This window comes from Lepisosteus oculatus, chromosome 13 (assembly GCF_040954835.1).
Source record: "Lepisosteus oculatus isolate fLepOcu1 chromosome 13, fLepOcu1.hap2, whole genome shotgun sequence".
NCBI classification, from domain to species: domain Eukaryota; kingdom Metazoa; phylum Chordata; class Actinopteri; order Semionotiformes; family Lepisosteidae; genus Lepisosteus; species Lepisosteus oculatus.
In genome coordinates, this window is record NC_090708.1 from 7642257 (window position 1) to 7662521 (window position 20265).

The 20265-nt window shown below is 36.7% G+C and overlaps 1 protein-coding gene across 1 annotated transcript in view; it reads right to left on the reverse strand.

Moving 5' to 3' along the window:
• Positions 1 to 20265, reverse strand: part of clstn2a (calsyntenin 2a) — a 237038-nt gene that overhangs the window by 16996 nt on the left and 199777 nt on the right. Inside the window, exons 9-11 of the mRNA XM_015360922.2 lie at positions 8882 to 9044; positions 5358 to 5524; positions 497 to 645 (exon numbers count right to left, since the gene is read on the reverse strand). Of these exons, the coding sequence (XP_015216408.2) occupies positions 497 to 645; positions 5358 to 5524; positions 8882 to 9044 (479 nt within the window). The remainder of the gene's footprint in view (positions 1 to 496; positions 646 to 5357; positions 5525 to 8881; positions 9045 to 20265) is intronic.

Here is a 20265-nt window from a genome sequence, read left to right on the forward strand (position 1 = left end):
GTGAAGTTGTCCATGAAAACTTTTTATTCATGCATTAGAACTGTTCATAAAAGTGAAACTGAAAAAAATCTGAATTTTCCTCAGTCATTTTCAAAATAATGAGGGATAGCAATTACCCATTGGTCATTTGGAGGTCAATCTACACAGCACAAGAGGACACTTTTTTAAGCTTCTATATTCACCTAAGGGCGGAGCGGTGGCCTTATGGCTAAGGATCTGCGCCTGTGGCTGGAAGATCCTTTGCGCCTTTGGGCCCCTGAGCAAGGGCCTTAACCCCAACTGCTCCAGGGGTGCCGTATAAATGGCTGACCCTGAGCTCTGACCCCAAGCTTCTCTCCCTGCCTGTGTGTCTCATGGAGAGCAAGTCAGGGCATGCGAAAAGACAACTTTTTAATACAAGAAAATGTATATGGGCAATAAAAGTGATCTTAATGAACCAGAGAAAAACTAATCAAAGAAATCATAAGCAAACCCAGACCCAGGTCTGTGGACTTACTGCACGGTAGTTGAAATTTTAAGTCGTCTGATGCCGGGGGTTGGAAACTGCCTTGAGTTGATGTAAGACACCTTCCTCAGGGCTTGATTGATGTTCTCCAGGTCATCGCCTTCCATGGCTAGGATGGACTGAGCAGGATTGAAGTGGAACTAGGAAAAACAAAGAAACAAGAACAAAACTGCATTAATTCATTAGCAGGTTTCAGAAATATGAAATTCAAATACTCATGGTGGGGCAATATCTGTTCAGCTATTCATGAGTTAGTTACATGAAGCTGTTTAAAAAACATTCATTGTTCAATGTATCTCCACATTTTGCCTTTTGTTCCAGGTAATTGTGAAACTCTGCTAGATCTTTAAGAAGAAAGTATAACAAAACCTTCTTTTCTAAAGGTCCACACAGCTTACTCCCTACTTCTAAATGTATTTAAAAAATATAGTCATAGAATAGGAAATAGGAAATTGATTTACTCTGTTTGCTACCTTAGAACCCCATTATATAAACAACGTGGTATTTTTCAGTTTGCAATTGTGAAATGCACAATTTCTTTTTCTTTCAAACCAAACATGAAAAGTAAGTCAAGTGCCTACTCCAAGCATATACAGTACATGTTTTTTATTGTAGTATCTGCCAAAGCGATACTGCTTCCACACCGACTGAAAAGCATATGGGCCTCTTTGTGTTTGTACATCCTGCAACACAGGCCTATTGTTTAAAGCCTAGGATCACAATCTGTTCATGCTGAAAAGACAATGCAGCCCCAGCAGAACAAAGTGAAGCTGAAAAAGCTCTTCCTGTAGGAATAAATCCTCTTTAAGTGTAAATGTAGTAAAAAAGACTCATCTGAAAGAGTGTACAGTGAAGCAATATCAAGTGTACACAGATGATCATATTATAAAAGTTCCCAATAGATTACACTGTTCCACGTTAGAAGCATTGGGAGGTACAAAGGAATGCATTAATAAAGTTTCAAGAAGTACTTACTAGGCTGTGGAATTTTCCCTTTAAAGTTACAAGATGTTGCTGAAGACGCTTGTGTGATGCCCAAGAGCTTTTAAAGATTACAGAATTTCATCACTTATCGCTACATAAAATGTCTTTTGATAAAATCACATCAAAAAGAGTTACACAGGATTAAACTCTAATTTCTACATAAAGGTCTTTAATGACTAGAATTGGGGTAGACAAACAATTAGATGGGTTGTTCCTGCAGCTCTTTGATTTTCCTTTTCAAATTGCAGGCTATACAAAACCTCACCATGTTTATTTGTGGTCTGGTTGTTTAATTCCTTAGTCATAGTAATTAATCACTTGCTGTTCCAAACGTTAATTATACATCCAAATCAATTACATGTTCTTTTATCTACTAAATAATCAATGCACAGTTTCCTTAATTGAGATGCTTTTTGCAGATATTTTAATAATCTGAACAATGTCATGACTCTATCTTCTAATAACTATTCTAAAACAAAGAACTCTTCAGATTTTAAATTCTGAATTTCAATTTACCTGAATATAACAAGAATATAAGCCAACCACTATTTTATTACACCAGCAAATTATATCAGTTAATAAAAAACTTTTCGTGTCATCTGTTTTGTCATATTAAAGGAAATATACTTACACTATGTTCCATGTTTATATGCTATATGATTTTAGTTGGATTACTCTTTAAAAGCATGTCCCTTTATTTATGGAGCTGATAACAGAAGTTCGGGAAGAAGGTTAGATCACAATCTCCCATAGTTCCACTCGTCAACATACAGCCGACTCAAAATTTACGCAGTTGGAGATTTATGTGGTCAAGTCCAGAAAATAAAAAATAATGAAAAAATGCTTTATTCTCTGAAACATTCATCAAGCACAACTATGAGAGCTAGTTACTGAGCCTATACATTCGTCCCCCATGAAGTGAGTCTTCTCCCCTCATCACTCCCACTCAGTGATTCAGCGACTCAGTGACCCAGCATCAGTACTTCTGTGTAGAATATCAGTGATCAGCTCCTGCATTTATATTTTCTTTTTGTGAGAAAACTCCAATGTGAACCCTAAACTATGGCTCCTAAGCAAAAGTCAAGTAGTGAATCAGGTGGTGAAAAGAAGAAAAAAACGTTCAGTGCCTACATTAAATGAAAAAAAATGAAATATTAGACAAACTCAGAGGTGGCGTGTCAGTGACCAGTGACAGAAATATGGCTGAAATGAATCCAGCATTTATGGCAATAGTGTAAGAGTCAAACTTGTGGAGCTGTTGTGCCAAGTGCCCCAGGGACTGCAAAAGTGACAAGCCAAGTGCAAGACAAATATTTAGTGAAAACTGAAAAGGCACTGAATGTTGGGATCAAAGCATATACCTGTTGACAGATTTACGTTGAAAGATAAGGCTTTTAGCCTTTACAAACAATTCATACCTCCTGGTGTATTTCCTGAAAAGGAGTTTAAAGGAAGCCCATGCTGGCTTAGTAACTTCAAGAAGAGATAAAACCTCAAAAATATGAAGGTAACTGGTGAGTCTGCATCAGCAGATGAGGAGGCAGCACATGCTTTTCCAGGACAATTAATTTTTTTAAAAAAATAATTGAAGAAAAGGGTTATTGTTCTGAACAAGTCTTTAATGCTGATGAGACTGGGCTGTTCTGGAAAAAAGTGCTAACTCGCACCTACAAGACAAGCATGCACCTGGATTCAAGGCAGCTAGAGACTACATTACTCTTGTTGTGTGGGAATGCAGCTGAGGATATGATAAGACCCGGGCTCCTATTTCAGGCAGGCAACCTGCATGCACTTCGTGAGAAAACAAAATCCCCTGCCTGAGTCCTGGCAACACAACCCATAGGCTTGGATGATGGTCGCTGGAGTGGAGTTTCTGGAGTGATTCCATAAGTGGAAAAATATTTAAAATTTAAAGTGTTGCTGATTATAGATAATGCTCCTGAGCAGCCAGAAACAGTCCAGCTCGCCCATCTAGATGTTGAAATCATCTTTCTTCCACAAAACACCAGTTCAATCTTTCAGCCTCCTGATCAAGGCATAATTCATTGCTTTAAAGTACCATATACCCGCCTTTGTTTTGGCCATACAAGGAATGCTTCGGACACAGATCAGGACCTAGATGTCATTCAATACTGGAAGGCTTTCAGCATTGCAGCTTGCATCTTGTATGAAAAGGAGGCGATGAATGCACTGAAGCCAGAAGTAGTGATTGAATGTTGGTGTTTGAGCCATTTTAGGCGTGACGTGGAAGTGAAGAACATTGTTGAGCTTACATGACAATTGGGAGGTTAGGGAAGATGAAGTTGACAAATTGATCGAAGGATATAGAGAAGAGCTGACAATGGAAGAATTAGAAGAAATAATACAAGTCTCTAGTGAAGAAGGAGTGGAAGAAAGTGAAGAGGAAGAGCCAGAAATCTTGAATCTTTAAAAATTTTCTGAGGTTTTCCAGCTAGCCAAAAGCCTCACAGATTTAATCTCCGATTATGATCCATCAATGAACCAGTCTGATGTTCCCATCTTATCAACAAGGCTCTTAGGCCATATCAAGACATTTTTTGGGAACTGAAAAGAAAGGAGGGCTGATTGCAATGTTCTTCTACAAAGATTCCGATGAACCTATACCATTTAAATCTCGGCAGAAGTTGAGGTGCCTCAAACACCAACGTGGCCCACTGCTTAGTCGGCTACTCAACCCACCACGCAGTTGTCCACGATGCCCACCACTGGGTCTTCTTCACCCATGCCTCATACCACCTTATCTTGAGATTCTTTGTCAATCCCAGACGATCCCCTGCCTGTGCTCTTGGAGGGAGAGGACGAGTCAATCCATGGAGTGCATACTGTACATCGCCCATCTCTATTGTCTCATCATTCACCATATGGGCACTGTACCAATCATCCTCATCATCACAGCAAGACGTTCTAGGATTAATGCTGAGTATTCGTAATGTTTCCTTTTTTATTTCGTTTCCATGCTTGTATTTAATAGCTTGAATTACTGTGAAAATTTAGCAGGGTTTTTATTAGTGTTTTAGGGTCAAATCTGACTATGGGCAAATTTGGGTTTATGCGCTACTCAAAATCCTTAATCCCCGTAAATTACGAGTTGACTGTCTTGTAGCCAGGACATCCTTTGTGCATCCCCCGTCTCCACACACACCTTGCTCCTACTCTCTAGTTTAATCCTTGCAAAAGTGTGGGTAGCGGGGAGGAGGTTTGGCTGTCAGATAGGCTGTCATTCCCTTAGCGAGTCACACCAAATACGCTCCACATATTTTGTCCCTCTATCTCATTCATCAGGGTCTAACTGAACTCCTGAATGATTTTATGTAAGAACAGTCAGTACCTTTACTGCAACTGGTTATATGAAAAAGTCACCTAATCTGAATTCAGGTTCTAGGATGAGAAATAAGAATTAAAGAATGAGTATAAATAAAGATTCAATTTATGAATGTTTGTTACTTGTTCTCTGTGAAATGTACAGGTAAAACGCTCTTAAAAATGGGTAGGCATTTGAACACGCACACATATATTTTAATATAGAATAAAACCTGTCAAATATAACTTAAGTGGGGGAGAACACTCATTTTTTTCTTGATTCTGTAAATGTGATTTCAGAGGAGACTGTGATAAAAAAAAAGATCTCTGCAAAGAACTGTTGTTCATTTCATCTGACAATGCAAATGAGGAAATAATGCAATTTTTGTTCCATCTACAATGTATTTTTTATTGACTGCTGGTAATCTCAGCCTCTGGGAAGAGGGACTCAGAAAAACTACCATTGCCTTTAACGCACTTGAGCTCTTCAGACACATAAATCAGACAGATAATGTTTTATTAGAGGTGATGTGCTCCCATTCTTTACCTTTATTCCTTTCCCCAGGCTCTCCAAGGAATTGATATCCAGACCCTCCTTGCAGGCCTGAAGGCAGGAGATCACTTTCTGACTCTCAATCTTCCCTGGGCGAATGGTCAGACCAGAGAGGCTGCCTCGGAAAAACTGGGTGAATCGAGGTTTCATCACTTCACCTCCTATAAGTGCAGGTAACAGAGGAGTTAATAAATAGCTTTTACATTTTATTCCTGTAAAACATCTGTTCCTGCATGAACATGATGTTAGAAGACCACAGAAGACATTAAAGAGCCCCATGCCAAACTCTTACCTTTTCTGACGAACTGCTTGTTCAGTGTTCAGCTGCTCAGTTATGCCATGCAGAAAGCAGTAATTTTTCTGCACTCCAGCCTAATTGGTTCAGATTTTCTATTATTTTTTGACAGTCGTTATCAATTAAGTGTTAATACATCAGGAAGAACCCAAACATACCACAATAAATGCTGAAGCAGAAAAGAATGTATTTTCTACCACTTCCTGTCATGCAGAAAAAATGCTGATTGCTCAACCTGTGCTTTTGTGTTTTCATTTTTTCCCCCTTTTGCAAGGTCTTGAATACAGCTGAAGATGAAATGATAAGACTGCATGCCGTATAAGGTGGCTTAAAAGTCACTTGTCTTGATCAATTTTGTTTGATTTGCCCGGGGAAGAGTATGCAATGCAAAAAAAATGCTGCTTGGCAGGGAGATGAGAAAGAAAATGGAAAAGAATCTTGTGCCTCAGAAGGAAATGCCTTTATATTCCTACAGATAAATTGTGACAAGAATCTACACTGCACATGACAATTCCCCTGATATCACACAAAAGCCATATTTAGCTACGTGTCAGAGGTCAAGTTAAATTCTCTAAAAAGCTGTTAGGCAAGCAAGAAACAAACTAATGTTCTGAAAATGGTTTTCACAACATGTAATTTTGTGTTGAATACTTAATAGGGTGTGCTTTCGCAGTGATGACTCTTTCTCCATTTTGGCAGTTCCATTATTTTCTCCAACTCAACCATGTGTTATAGGCCCTTGTAGTCTTAGTCAAAGAGATCATAACCTGGGCATACAGTTCATTTCTAAAAGTAATCTATTTATTGATATGGTTTGCTAAAGAGAATTTCTGTATTCTTAAGAACTGTGGAAAGGCACCAAGAGAAAAACTAAAATAACAGATCTCCCTTCAAGAATACTGGACCACATCACATTTCCTAGTCTTGCCTCAGGAGCTTCTGGAGGGAATTTAGATCTGAGTTTGCTTAAACATATGCAGGAAACCCTTCAGGTAATGGTTGGTTTCATTTGTTTCGATATTATCCCTAATCAGTGATTGGATTCTTTTCTGCAAAACATGAAGTAAACAGTGTCCCTGGCAGACTGATGAATAAATCTGTTGGAGTAAAAACTGTTTACAAGCATTTAATTTATACATGTGTGTAATGCATAATGAATTTCACATTTTAGTGTATTACTATTGATTTCTCTATTCTTCCATGGACCGAAAATATCAAAATCAATACTTTTAAATCCTTAAATTACTGCTTTGTTGTGTGTAATATACAGTACTGTATCCATCTTAAAGTTACTTTCGCAAATATGCTATACTATATATCTATCTATAAAATCAGAAGGGCATTGAAGCATTGAAACATCTTTAAAATCTTGACAGTATGTTAAACGGTTGAACCCTTTAACCTGGAAGACACCATAAAGTACATTACTTATTTTCAGAAAAGGAAACACAGGTTTAGCCACCAGAAGAAAAGAGTATTTAAGAAGATTTTGAATACTGCTTCAGAATGACTTGCAGGCCAGGCTTTGCTTAAGAGTGATACATAAAGAGGAGTTTTATGCTCAGTCAGTTATCTCTGTTCTTTTTTACAGCTTACAGATCAATTTTTAAAAAAGTGACAAATAGTTGAGTAATAATAATTCTGTAAAGATAAGAAAAATGAATACATTGTCTTTACTGTATGTCAGAGGCAGAGGGCAAGCTGTGCTTTTAAGAATGTGTCCAGAAGTTAAAAATGCTCCTGCTTATTATTAGTTTGTAGATTAAGTATAAAAATGACCTTGAAAGGCAAATCAGTGTTTAAAAGCGAGCAGCTTGGTACAGCTACAATAGGCTATATAACTACAAAAGTATGTCTACAAAAGGTAAATACAGTAACAGCAACGGATGTTGTTTTTATTCAGAACATTTAATCCAGACATCAAGGTGTTATTTACTAATGCTATTTTTTAATAATGATAAAATAAATAAACCAGACTATTTCCTAATTTAAGAAATTTTGTTTCCAAAAATAGAAAATACACAGCCTGGGACTATCACAAGTCTAACTTCTTTTGGAACTAATCTATGAAATGTAGCACAAAACTGCTGACTCCCGTTAAAACTGCCCTCCTTCATACAAGCCTCATTTGTTGTTTCTCATTTCACATTCCCATGTTATAAATGAACACCGATTCGGGTATATTAATTACTTTTCTGTTTTCTTTTCCACCCCCCTGTTTGAGGAACTTTCAATATATTCATTCAAGAATTGTTACACCAGTGACCAGCGGGCCATTAGAAAAACAATGAAACATAAAAGCTTCTCAAATTAATCTTCATTAGTTCTGCTTGTCTCATGCAGACAGTTTCATGATTTCAGAGTACTGGGTTAAGAAATTCTAACATTTATTTTATCTACCAGGAGAAAAACTTCACAAAGTGTAATGTCAAAACATGAGCACTGTTTAAAAGTATACCCAGACCCGCTGTAAAAAAATATTTTGATCGAGTTCATTTCAATATTTTAACATCTGTTTGTTTTACTATATAGTTTGCCCTATCTCTGTAATTGTTTTTACTTTCTTTTAAGGAGGCAGTCTTGTGTATCTAGACTCACTTGGTCTTTGAGGCTATTGCAATGACGTAATCCCCTTGGGACCTCAACAGCCCTGGATTCTCTTGATATGGCAAGCCTAGATATTTAGTACAGCACCACTGCCTGAAGAGGCTCTGTGTGGTGAGCTCGGGGCTATGATATGTGTAAGAGATGATGAATAAACCTTAGAAGGATGTTTAAAAAAATGGCAAGGGGGCTCATTCGAGCACAGATTAAGCTGTATCTGAAGACGGCTTCGAGTCTGGGTGATGTTGCCAGCCGACTGTGACTGGAACTCCCCCAGGAGCAGCTGAGTGCCATGAGATTAATCAGACAGGGTCTCTTGGCTGTTAGCAACACAGTGATCCCTGTGTCTTCTCAGACATGCAGTGCTGTCAGCGAGAAATGCACCTTGCTTCCAATCAGCGCTGAACCTCCGGTTTTGGGCCTGTGTTGCCGGCGACATGTTAAAAGACAATGACTCAAAGGTAAAAGGGTTGGAGGAGTCAGCCTACACTTCCTCATTCTGCCCTGTGTGGAGTCATGAAGCTTGTAGCTATGAAACTAGTGCTGTTCTAAATCAGGCGGTTTAACAATTTCTGTAAAAAAAGGTCTCGCAAAGAAAAACATAACCTTCTCTTCTTACCTTGCCAGCACGCACCAACAGTCAGCTGCATGTCAATTTGTGAGGGGTGGATCGGCCAATCATCAGTCACAAGATACGGTTCGTACGTAACTCCATCCACATACAAGGTCACCACGGGAAACTCCACATTTATGACATAATAGTGCCATTCCTTGTCACAAATCTATAAGAAAGAAAAAAAAATCATTTTTATAATGTGCCCGAGTAACAGTTGCTATCCTTAATATTTTGAGCAATTCCCCATACGAAAACCTAAGAAAGGTTTAAAGTTCGTTTTAATGAGAATAAAGCATGGATAAATAATTTCTTTTGGAGAAATGAGACACCAACTGTTGAGAAAAGGCGTTAAACCTAAATTCTCCCTCGTTCTATGCATTAGGATTCTCTAATTGCCCCCAGTGGGAACATCCTGATGAGAATTACCCTCCTTCAAGAAGGCCTTGCTAAATGGTCCTATAATGGTGTTCCTGCTATCATACCAGATGTACAGTGTATAACTGTTTTCTGGCATGTTCAGTCACTACTGGCTTTAGTGATTAAGCATGCATGTAGTAAGATGTTTAAATGGTCACATTACTATCTCTAACTTATCAAATGACAGTGTAACTTCAGAGAAAGACTTCTAATTATCAAGAATGCCAAAAGGACAGAAAAGTAAAGATTGCATAATACATTGTAATACATATTGAATTTACAAGTTGTAAACACTGTGAACTGTCTTCAGAGAACAGGTGTTATGTAAGGCCAAGTACTATACAATGCAGGGAGCCAGTTTTTACCAATACCGAGAAACAGATGAGATGGTGCCTTGAGCCTTAGTGACTAGGTTGCGTGAGCAGCACAGTATTTAGAGCTGAATTCTTGTCAGGATCTACAGTTGATCTGTTTACCAATCGTGTACTACAAAGGATTTTAACTAAAAAACACACATGCCTCAAGAGACCGGGGAATGTATCCTGGCCTTTGTCTAGATATTTAAGCCTCTGCTAATGCAGCCTGATTTTAAATAATCAGCTTAACTTTACAACGTGTTTGCTCATCTGTCTAAAGTGATGCATTTCAACAGATGCTGGTCCCTATGCGTCCAATTAGATTAGCTTTTTATCTCCAAGCAGACCAATCTTGAGCAGCAATTGACACATGGTACAGTATTTCACAGTCTTAAATTTAATCTGTACTGTATTTCATTTGTATGAGAAGAGAAGAAAAGAGACTGCCAATCATCCAATCATATGGACAAATATTTATGTGCCAGTCAGCTACCACTGCAGGGTCTTTTCCCACTGGGTTATATAAGCAGTGCTCATCTAGCCCTGCCATTTCATACAAATACAATCATTTTCTTATTGTGTTCTTTTATTATTCATTCTATGCTAGAAAATAAAAGACTGGCTTAAAGAACTGCTAACTTTATTTGTTGAAAAATTTGCATGAAGCACAGAAATGTGTTATGAGCCAAGCATCCCTACAGTTTCATAAATCATCAGGGAATACAAGCTGCAATCTGCAATGATGCAAAGAACTTAAAACATTAAATGCAGTTTTTCATTTATACCTTAGGAAAAAGTCTGTTCAATTCTAAGTTAGGGGTTTCCAGCCATCGTAATGGAGAGGCCACGTTCAGCAGGCTTAGGCATAGGTGACCATTAAATCATCAATTTCTAAAGCCTTGGAACAAATTAACCGTGATCAAGTAAACAGGTAGCTTGTTCTATTAAGTAATTTAGAGATCAATTGGAACTAAAAGCAATATGCCCTTCAGCCCACAAGGACCAGAGTTCCCTTAATTGAACAATGTACTTGCTTAATTGATCAATAACTTTTAAGTGCCCCTAATCTTTAGAAATAGGTGATTTAGAATTTAGAGGAGGACTGGAAAGCCCTGTGCTAAATACATCATGTAAATAAGTACATACAGTACTGTATGTCACATACTTGTAATTTTTGCCTTGTATATGAAACACTGTTAAAAGTGCTGCTCTCAAACCTTAGGGCATTTTGCATTTTATTATCATTTAAAGAGAGCATAAATAGCACCAAGTTATCACATGTAAAGCCAGTCTTAACTAAATATCTTTAAATCAGACACTAATTATTTTAAAGAAATGAATAAATAAACAAGCAATTAAAACAGCATGAGGCAAAAACATCATCAGTATTAATGAGCAGGTGTGAGGAACTGACATTTACACAATACGTCCTGTAGATCATTAAAACAGATTACACATTCTGTGAGTATCATTTACATTCTGGTAAATACAGCAGCTTTTAACTGATTGCATATGCATCATAATTTTGAAATCGGAAAAAATAACTGACAGCTTTTAAAGTACAACTGTCTTCTATTAGGAGCTACAATTAATTTGGTCAAGGAAAACATCACAACCCTAGACAGTAAAACACACAGTCACATCTGCACTCAATGCACAAAATACAGTAATTATTAAAATGCAGTAACAGGTTTTTATTGTGTTCCATTTCTTTTTCATTTTCTGTCTGTCAAAGTTTGTAGAACATTTTGGTGAATTTCCAAATTATGTGAAACTGTAATTGGAGAGTTTAAAGATTTGAGCTAAGGGCGATTAATAACCTTGGACCTAAAGGTGAAAACAACATCTTACTGAAAAGGACTATGTTTTTCTCCTAACAAAGCCTTACACATAGTGTACGTGAACTAGATAGTTAATTCTGGTGTAGGCAGGCACCCCTGCTGGGCTACTTTCAGATTAAAGTCATAAGCATCATCTGCCTCTCTAATAAGGTACTGGTGATAACAGCATGATAAGGTCACTTAGAATTGAGCCAATTCCTCCAGGTTTCTTTTAAAATGATAAACATGTTTCCAGTAGGCAGTACTGCCCTCATGTTACTTTGTTTTCTAACAGCTAATTTAAATGCACAGTGTTTAGATGCATCATGTTTGAACACTGGAATCTGGTCATTTGCAAAATACAAAGTTGCATTCAAATCAGAATATTGAACTGCATTTTGCTTTCCACAAAAAATTCAGTGCTTCTTAAAAAGGGGTGGGGTGTTATCCATTGATGATATCTGGTTGACTTAAATTATACATTAAATAAAAACCACTGAAGAATGCAAAGGTGTAAAACTTAGATTTTATTAACTATTTATGAGTGTTGTCCAATATGGACAGAAAAAGAATGGGCCCTCTTTTTCTAAAGTCTTTTTCCACAGACTACAACATTTTATTTAATTTCATTTTTAGTGATTAGAAAATATATTGGCGATTATATAAATTCCTTATTCAGCTCTTCGTTTTGCACTGGTAAATGAGAATGTCTGCAAAGCTGCACTGAAGAGCAGTCGCATCCTAACCCTGCCCTGTCTGGAATCTGGCTGACCTTTACTAAAAGCAGCGCTTTATTGCTAAATGATTTCACACTGGAAGTGGGAAAATCCCAAATGACTGACACTTTCCCTCCCAAGGAGACACCTGAAGATCTATCTTTGCCCCTCAATGCATGCTGTGCCAGACTTCATCCATCAGACTACATATGGTAGAAGGGGCCACACTCTTTGATCCTTTATCCCCTACATGATCTGAGGCTAATGTAACGGGATAACAGCCGATAATGGCCTGAAGCTTTCTCTTCAAATTTCTCAATCTCTTATCTTTGTCCCCCAGAGTCTATATTTGTTATTAACCTTTTCTCTCCTCATCTTTGTGGAGACTGATACACTGCATATTCAGGATCCCGGCCATCATTCATGTTCCACCATCTGAACATAAACCCCGCTGACATACTGTAGGGTTCTGGCAAACTGAAGGAATATTTTCACACCTTCTTCAAAAATGTAGTTACCTTGTGATGAATAAATTAATAGTAATAAATAGTTAATATAATTTTCAGTTCCTTGTTTACAACTCCCTTTTCAATTAATCAAATGAATGCCAATAATTTATTTTCAGCTAAAATGAATACACACTAGTGATAAAGTTTAGGAAGCCACTGAACTAGAAAAACCCATTGGTTCTTCATAGTTACCTAGAAAGGAGATTATAGGTACACCTACTACTGCTGCTTTTACCATTTATATTACTACTTAATTATTACGATATTATAAATAACAACAGTGCTGTAATTTAGAAACTATGATAGGTATAAGTTCAGTCATAATTTTCTGAAGGAATCTGTCATTTCCAGAGTTATGTATCACACAGTTTGATGGCTATGGTATAGTGAAAAACTGACATTTTTGTTAAGTCTCTTTTGTGTGTGTATAAATTAAACACAGGAACATAAACTGGCAGGTTTATGAAACTGAAATATAAACAACTAACACACTTTAAATGCTAGTAGTCATCGTTTCTACAGAATATGCAAATAATAGCAGGGCTATGAGCTACTGGACAGAAAAAGGCAAAAAAAAAAAGCACTAAAATTCCATTGCCTACACATAACAATGGCTGACTACAGGAAGGCCAAAAGGTGGATCTGTTCCAACAATTTGAATCACTATTGGCTGATAAATGTATTGCAGGTGGATTGTGTGACCTACATTATCTCTGCAGCACCGCCACACTTCTGTGTGTAAACATGTATTGTCGGTGCCATGGGTGGATGTCGGAGTACCTTGCTCTTCTTTTCAATGGATATGCAGCATATTCAGAATGTTTCATTTGCATTTTGGACTATTTAGTAATGAAGCAATCAGTAATAGAAGAAGAGCTACATTAATCGATTATTTGATTATTTGGATGGTGTTCACCAGAAGGAGGGGTCAGTATGAATCAAACCAAAGAGATTCACATTGCACATTAAAGAACAGCTACAAGAATCTGTAATGATTCATCACCACCTTGAGGGGTGAAATGAAGAAAACTTATTTCATCCGGTGAGAGAGGAAAATGTATGCTTCCCATAGCCATGTTTTCAGGTTATATTTATTGGTCCCGATCAATTGCAAAATCATTTTTTTTAATCCCAGTGCTTTTCACTTGATTGCATATCTAAAATAACCTGACAGCTAAATGCCCAGGAAATGGAATGCAGAAACTCTCCTCATGAATCACATCTAACACCTCCCAGTAAGCGGATATAGAAAAAATAGCTAGAAAGGGAAGTACCCAAAAGTTAAACAGAAGGAGGTGCTTCGTTTGCCATGAATTCCAAATTCTGTTAAAGCACAGCAGAGTAGTACACTTGATTCTACTTGATTCTCTGTATTCGTAAAGTCCATATAAAATCTAACAGAGGAGTGTGAAATTAACCCTTTAAGACATATATGGCAAATTCAAATTTCTATAAGTAGCCTTTTTTCCCATTTACAATGCCAAGAGAATTTTAAAGACATTTATTTCTGCAGAGTCTGTTTCAACTGGTAATTAATCAAAATGAGCTAACACTCTGCTGTGCACAGGCTGTAGGCACAATAAAATAATACAGTTGTAATTTCTTTTTCAGGTATTTGAATCGAAAGTTATTCATCATTGATCTGAATTGTAATAAAAAATGTGAGCACCGCCAACTACAGTTCAATGGGTGTGTGTTTTTTTTGTTGTACACTTAATTTAAAAAAAAACATTTAATTGTTTTGTACGGTATTGGTTATCAAATCTGTGAGATTTTTAAAAGAGCATTTTACTCATAGCTACAAGGATTACAGCATAATCTGAATAAAATGAGATGAAAAGCATGTGCTAGAGTGCTTTCTAAATAATAACACATTCTTATAAGCTTTACATACAGTAAAATAATCAGTAAAATAATCAGCAGAATATCACATCCATTCTAGAGGATTTTTCACACCTCACCTATTTATCATGCTGCACTTAATGTCCAGTGGTACTGCCAAGTATTGGAGGCACATTTAAACCAAATGATTTGCCTTTAAGAAAATTGATGAAAATCTAGCTATTTTAGAAGACTTATCATTAAATTAGGTTTCCTTATTCACAACATTAACTGAAAAAAATCAAACATAAATCAGGAATGCTACTTCTACAGATGCAGTATTAAAAGACCTGTCTGGAGGATGTTGAAATATGTAAAATGTTCAAAAATATAGGTGAAAAACAAGCTAGCAAAAATAAATTAAAATAAAAGAAAGGCTGAATCTCACTGGAGAATTATGCAAAACAGCAAAACACACTCTTTAACAATACATACAAGTTTAAAGTTTCACATTACTTACATCTGTCTATGTCTTACATCTTTTTAGAATACGTATTTAATTTACAACGACCCACAGTAACTTTTTAAGTTGTGGAAGTAAGATTAAGGACAGAGAAGAACCTTGTGAAATTCATATATTACACTACTGGGTTCATTTTATAATCTCACAGTGCTCCACCCCAGTGTCTAGACACACACTATGGTATGGTGAAAATGGCAGCCCGGTAGCTTGTTAAATTCCTGTGTGAGCTTGTTGATTTACTGCATCAGGTGGTAGCAGTTCAGCCCTGCATTGCTGTTTCTGTCACAGAACATCTTAACAGGTCCTGATGACTAAGCAAGCTTTCTGTGGCCCTTGGTCCCAAAGTAATTAAAAGACCAATAATGCAGGACTGAAGTTAAAAAAAAAATAATGGAAAGTTTGGTGACTGGTTAAGGGGTAGAAGTTAGAAAGTTAGAACAATTTTCTTTGCAATGCTCAAGACATAGAATTAAAAAAGATACTCTTACCTCAACCCCCCCCCAACCAGAGACGACATTCATCCTTGAACTGCACTGCTTTCTGCTCTAAGTGGCAGGATCAGTCAGTCATTGGGAAATTGCTCTTTGATTTGTGGCTGGAAGGCACCAATGTTAACTGTTCTGCCATGTTATCTAGATCAAATAAGAGCAACTGCTGTGAGGAAAACCTTAGACCGTGCTTCTGCAGCTGTGCTCACCTGCCATTTCTTTAAATAGGCCAGATTCCTCCAGGGCAGGCTACATTAAAACAGGCTTACAAAAAGTTAGGGTATGTTGAGCTTTCTTGAAGTATAAGAGAGCAGTTGATGAGGTGTTGCAGCTGTACTAAACTTTGAACTGATATACTAAAATACAAAAAATACAACATTATTTTAGATACAGAATAACAACAAGGAAGATTCCACATGACATCAAAGAGACTTTATCTCCTGGGTATGTTACGTTAGTATGAAAAGAAGCAATTCACTTTTAAAAGTTTTTTTTTTTTGCCTTCTTGCAACGCAGGTATTAAGGAGTCAAACTTTTACAGAGTTAGATCCAGCACCTACTCATTAACTTCAAACAAATTATTTCTCAGGTTGGGTTGTAAATTAAATTGGAGTAGCAGACAAGCTCTCGCTATTTATAGATTTGTTTGTCAGATCTGAAGACAAAACCGGGTCCGGCTTTTGTGAACTGATTCATTGTGAAAGAGGAGATTGATGAGGCCCAGACGAAGGTGACTTGAAGGTGAGAATGAAAAGCAGGCTTTCATGTACTGTGCAGAATTGAAAATCCCCTGCTCAATTTTCAGCAGCAACCAAAAAACGTCAACACCAAACAAAATTCCATTGAGTAGCAGTGAAAAAAAAGGCCAACCCCATATGTGTACATTCGGAGGAAGATCTGTGCTTTTTTTGTTGGCTGTATCTGAGCTATTTCAGGAAAGGGTCACAGAACTAAACTGCATGCTCATTTTCAAACGAGACATCCCTCAGGCAATGTAGAACTGTGCAATGACTTGAAGGTCGAAGACCCAGCTCCTGTACAGAAGGTTCTGGGGGGATTTTTTCATCACCATGTCACCGAATCATACTCTGTAATATTAAAATGGGTGATTTCACCATGAGACACAAATAAAAGCTACTGCACTACTTACTGACAGCCTAGTACCTTTAAGCATCCTTCAAAGACAAGGAATCAACAATACTATATTTGCTAAGCTAATGTGGAGAAGCAAAGATGTATATCCCTTTTTAATGCCATTAAAACAAAACATACTGTCTGCTTATCTCAGGAACTCAGATTCACGCATAAGGTCCACTTTTCACTCATTTGTGTTGTGCTGTATTCCGGCTAGCATGGCAGTTTAAACTATTGAGAGATAAGGAAATCAAACAATTTTATTGAAAAATATATTGGCAGCTACTCACGAATTGTTCTATTAGAAACCCACCTTGACTATTACAAAACATTTCTAAGATGCATATTATATACAATATAGAACATATGCTACTAAATAGAGTATGAGAAACAAAACAGAGCATCGTCAATGACTTCAATGTCAGGGTTTTGTAAAGGTTTAAGAAACAATAATACATCAGAGCACACAGATTTTCAATTTCCCACAAGGCTGTCATTCTTTATTTCTGATAGGCGACAGTTTGGATGCCACAGTACGCATAGAATAAAAGAATCTGGCTTGTCAAACATCACTTTCAGAGCTGTAAAAGAGATTTCCCTTATCTTACTCTGAAGACATGTTTCACTTTACATGATAACTTCCCATAGGAATTCATTGGGCTGGATCTGTGCACATTTAAAGACAAAAGACTCACATCAAAGCCATCAGTACCATTAATCTTCAACTCTCACTATGGTATTGTCATTAACATTCTCCAAGCATGAAACAAGACAATGTATCCTTTAAATCAAAATGCTATTAATGGGTTAACTTCCATTAATTTAGTAATCAGTGCAAAGCATTTAATAATTTTCCAACTATGCAGTCTTATTGTTTTAGGTTTCTTCTAATTTGGGCCACCTTGTAATTGATTAATGATGGTTATATTCAGTCATTTACCGTATTTCTTTTGTTAAACAGCCATAGAGGGCTTTGCTTTTGTGCTTGACCTCAAAGAGAGAGGCAGGCACAAGGTACTTTGTGTCTAATATGCTTGAAGGTGACTATAAATTATTGCTAGGCAAAGTGACTAATTAGTGCAGCAATTACAAGCGTTTCCCTTGGGGACAAAAGTCAACAGCAAAATGACCCTTTGCTGCCACCTAATTTTGTGCTCTCAATTTTAAGTGCTTCTGACTGTAAATTCTCAAGGAATATAAATGACCAATGAAGAGCCAGAAGAGGTGGTTCACAAACTCCCATATTTGAAGATTGATCATATGACACTGTCAATGCTGTCTAAAGCATTGTAGCATTAAGCAAACTCCTGAATTCATATTTAATTCTCAAATCGTGTGGATTAACACATATAAAGGCCAGGGATCACTTCGACTAAAATAAACACAATTAATCCAAACCTAATATCAATCTGAGAACAGTGTTGTCCTCCGGTAGTGAATCTCTTTATTAAGTGGGTCCCAAGTATACATGTTATACATACATTCAAAACTAATCTGCAGAATGCAGGCAGAATTTACACTGAGTTCTACAAGCATTAGTGCCAACGAGCCGAAATCTTGACATGATATCTAAATTTCTCGAGGATATTCTTTTTTTGGTTTAATATAATGAAACATTTAATAAATTAGTCTATGCTGCTCATTCTGTGGTTATGTGCATTAAGTTCCTTTGAATAAATTTTGATAAAGCCCTCTATCCCAGTAGAAAATCAAATTCCCTTCCCATGGATTCAATAAATATTTTCATTTCCACACTGGCACTCACAAATCACAACCTCAATTCCAGGCTCTGCTTTAATCTCTTCAGGTATTGTTCATGCAAATCTTGTTGGCTGCAGGTCGACACCAGCATCTCATTTACTTTGTCATTAAATGCGTCTGCTTTTCAGGAGGAAACCAAAAGGGAGAGCCTTGGTTAACTTTTCATTTGGGATGCTGTTAAGAACTAATTTCTCCTGGTGCCACATTTTCTCAGATTGCCATTTAGACATGAGAACTTAACTTAAGTGATCCTCACTTCCAAAGCAGAAAAAGTAATTCAAAGTGAGGATGCAAGAAAAAGAAAAGAATACAAACTAAATCTATTTAACAACTGTTGCAGGACATCGTTTGTCCTGTTTATTAAGGTGATCGGAGCTAATAGTGTAGTTTCATGGGCTCAAGGACATTATTTAATACTGTACCTCAGCTGGAAGTCATAAAGTTGGTATTTTATATTGTGTCGCCCTTCAAAACACATTGTTGCATTCTTAAATTATTAATGCATATACATTATGTATCAGTGAAGATGATTAAAATTATCTGGAAGCCGACAAAGCTGTAAAATGCATCATGTTTCTCATAAATGCGGACTAAATTCTTGAAAAAGATTAAACATTTATTGTCTTGAAGTTTGGACTGTGTGCAGTAGTACAGTTTATGAGCAAATGCAAAACAAAGACAATAATAGTTATGTAGTTTTCACACTATTTTATGCAATTTATGAAGAATTACTATTCTACTCTAATTCAATACAAAGGGCAAAGTGTACTTAGTAAATACATATTGAACAATGAAAAAAATGGATTTCTTCTACATGGAAACACTGCCTGTATACAGACCTATCACATTGTCTATCATTTTTTTCTCTGATTGATTTCTCTTTTCTAAATGCAGATGAGTCACAAACTCTTTGATCAGTTTATCATACTTAGCAATTTGGATGGAAGTGAGCCAGATAAAGCATTTGCTTATTTGGCAGCCTAGTCAAATTAAGTCATTTCTGTAAAACTAAAGAAGCTCTTTTACATGACCTTGCAGTCAGTGCAAAAAAAGCCATGGCTGAGCAGATTTTTTCAAATTTATCATTCATCACACTATGACTGCTTTCTTTAGGCAATTTCTTTTTTAATTAAATTCATTAGAATTAATTGCTTGCATTTGTATGGTGCTTTGAATTTCAAAGCTCTTCACATACAGTATAGGAGGAGATCCACTTCATGCACAACTGAAGAGCAGCACCCACCTAGGTAATGTGTGGCAGCCATTATATGCCAGTAGCCCCACTACACAACAGACCAGGGAGAAATGGAGCTCAAAGTGGAATTTAGCCAAAGACATGCATCTTAACATTCCTGTTCTAATGAGCAGTACTATGCCATCAATGTCTTAAAGCATTAAAAAATGCAAAGATGAGAGGCAAAGATAACAGTCAGTGATTGCAGCTACATTTGCATCACATTTGTCATACTGCAAAATGATGGCAAAGTACAAACCTAATTTATTTTCAAGGGAAATACAATTTCTTTGGGGCAGAAAACTATAAAACTGAATTTACCACACATCTAAATCATGCAAGAATAATCTACTTTTTAGTATCTCATAATCCTTTAGGGACACTACTGTAAAGACGCAATGTCATGGTACTAATAAAAATCAGGTGGAATATTATGTACAAAAATGTAGCAGCATGATGTGCATATAAAATAAAACATTAAAAACCATTTTAAAAGTGGAAAAGGTTCACCTTCCCCTTTGGCACAAATAACAACACAAGAACATAAAAAACATTACAAACAAGTAAATGGCATTTGACCACTTTTCCTTCTTTGGTTGCTAATAATT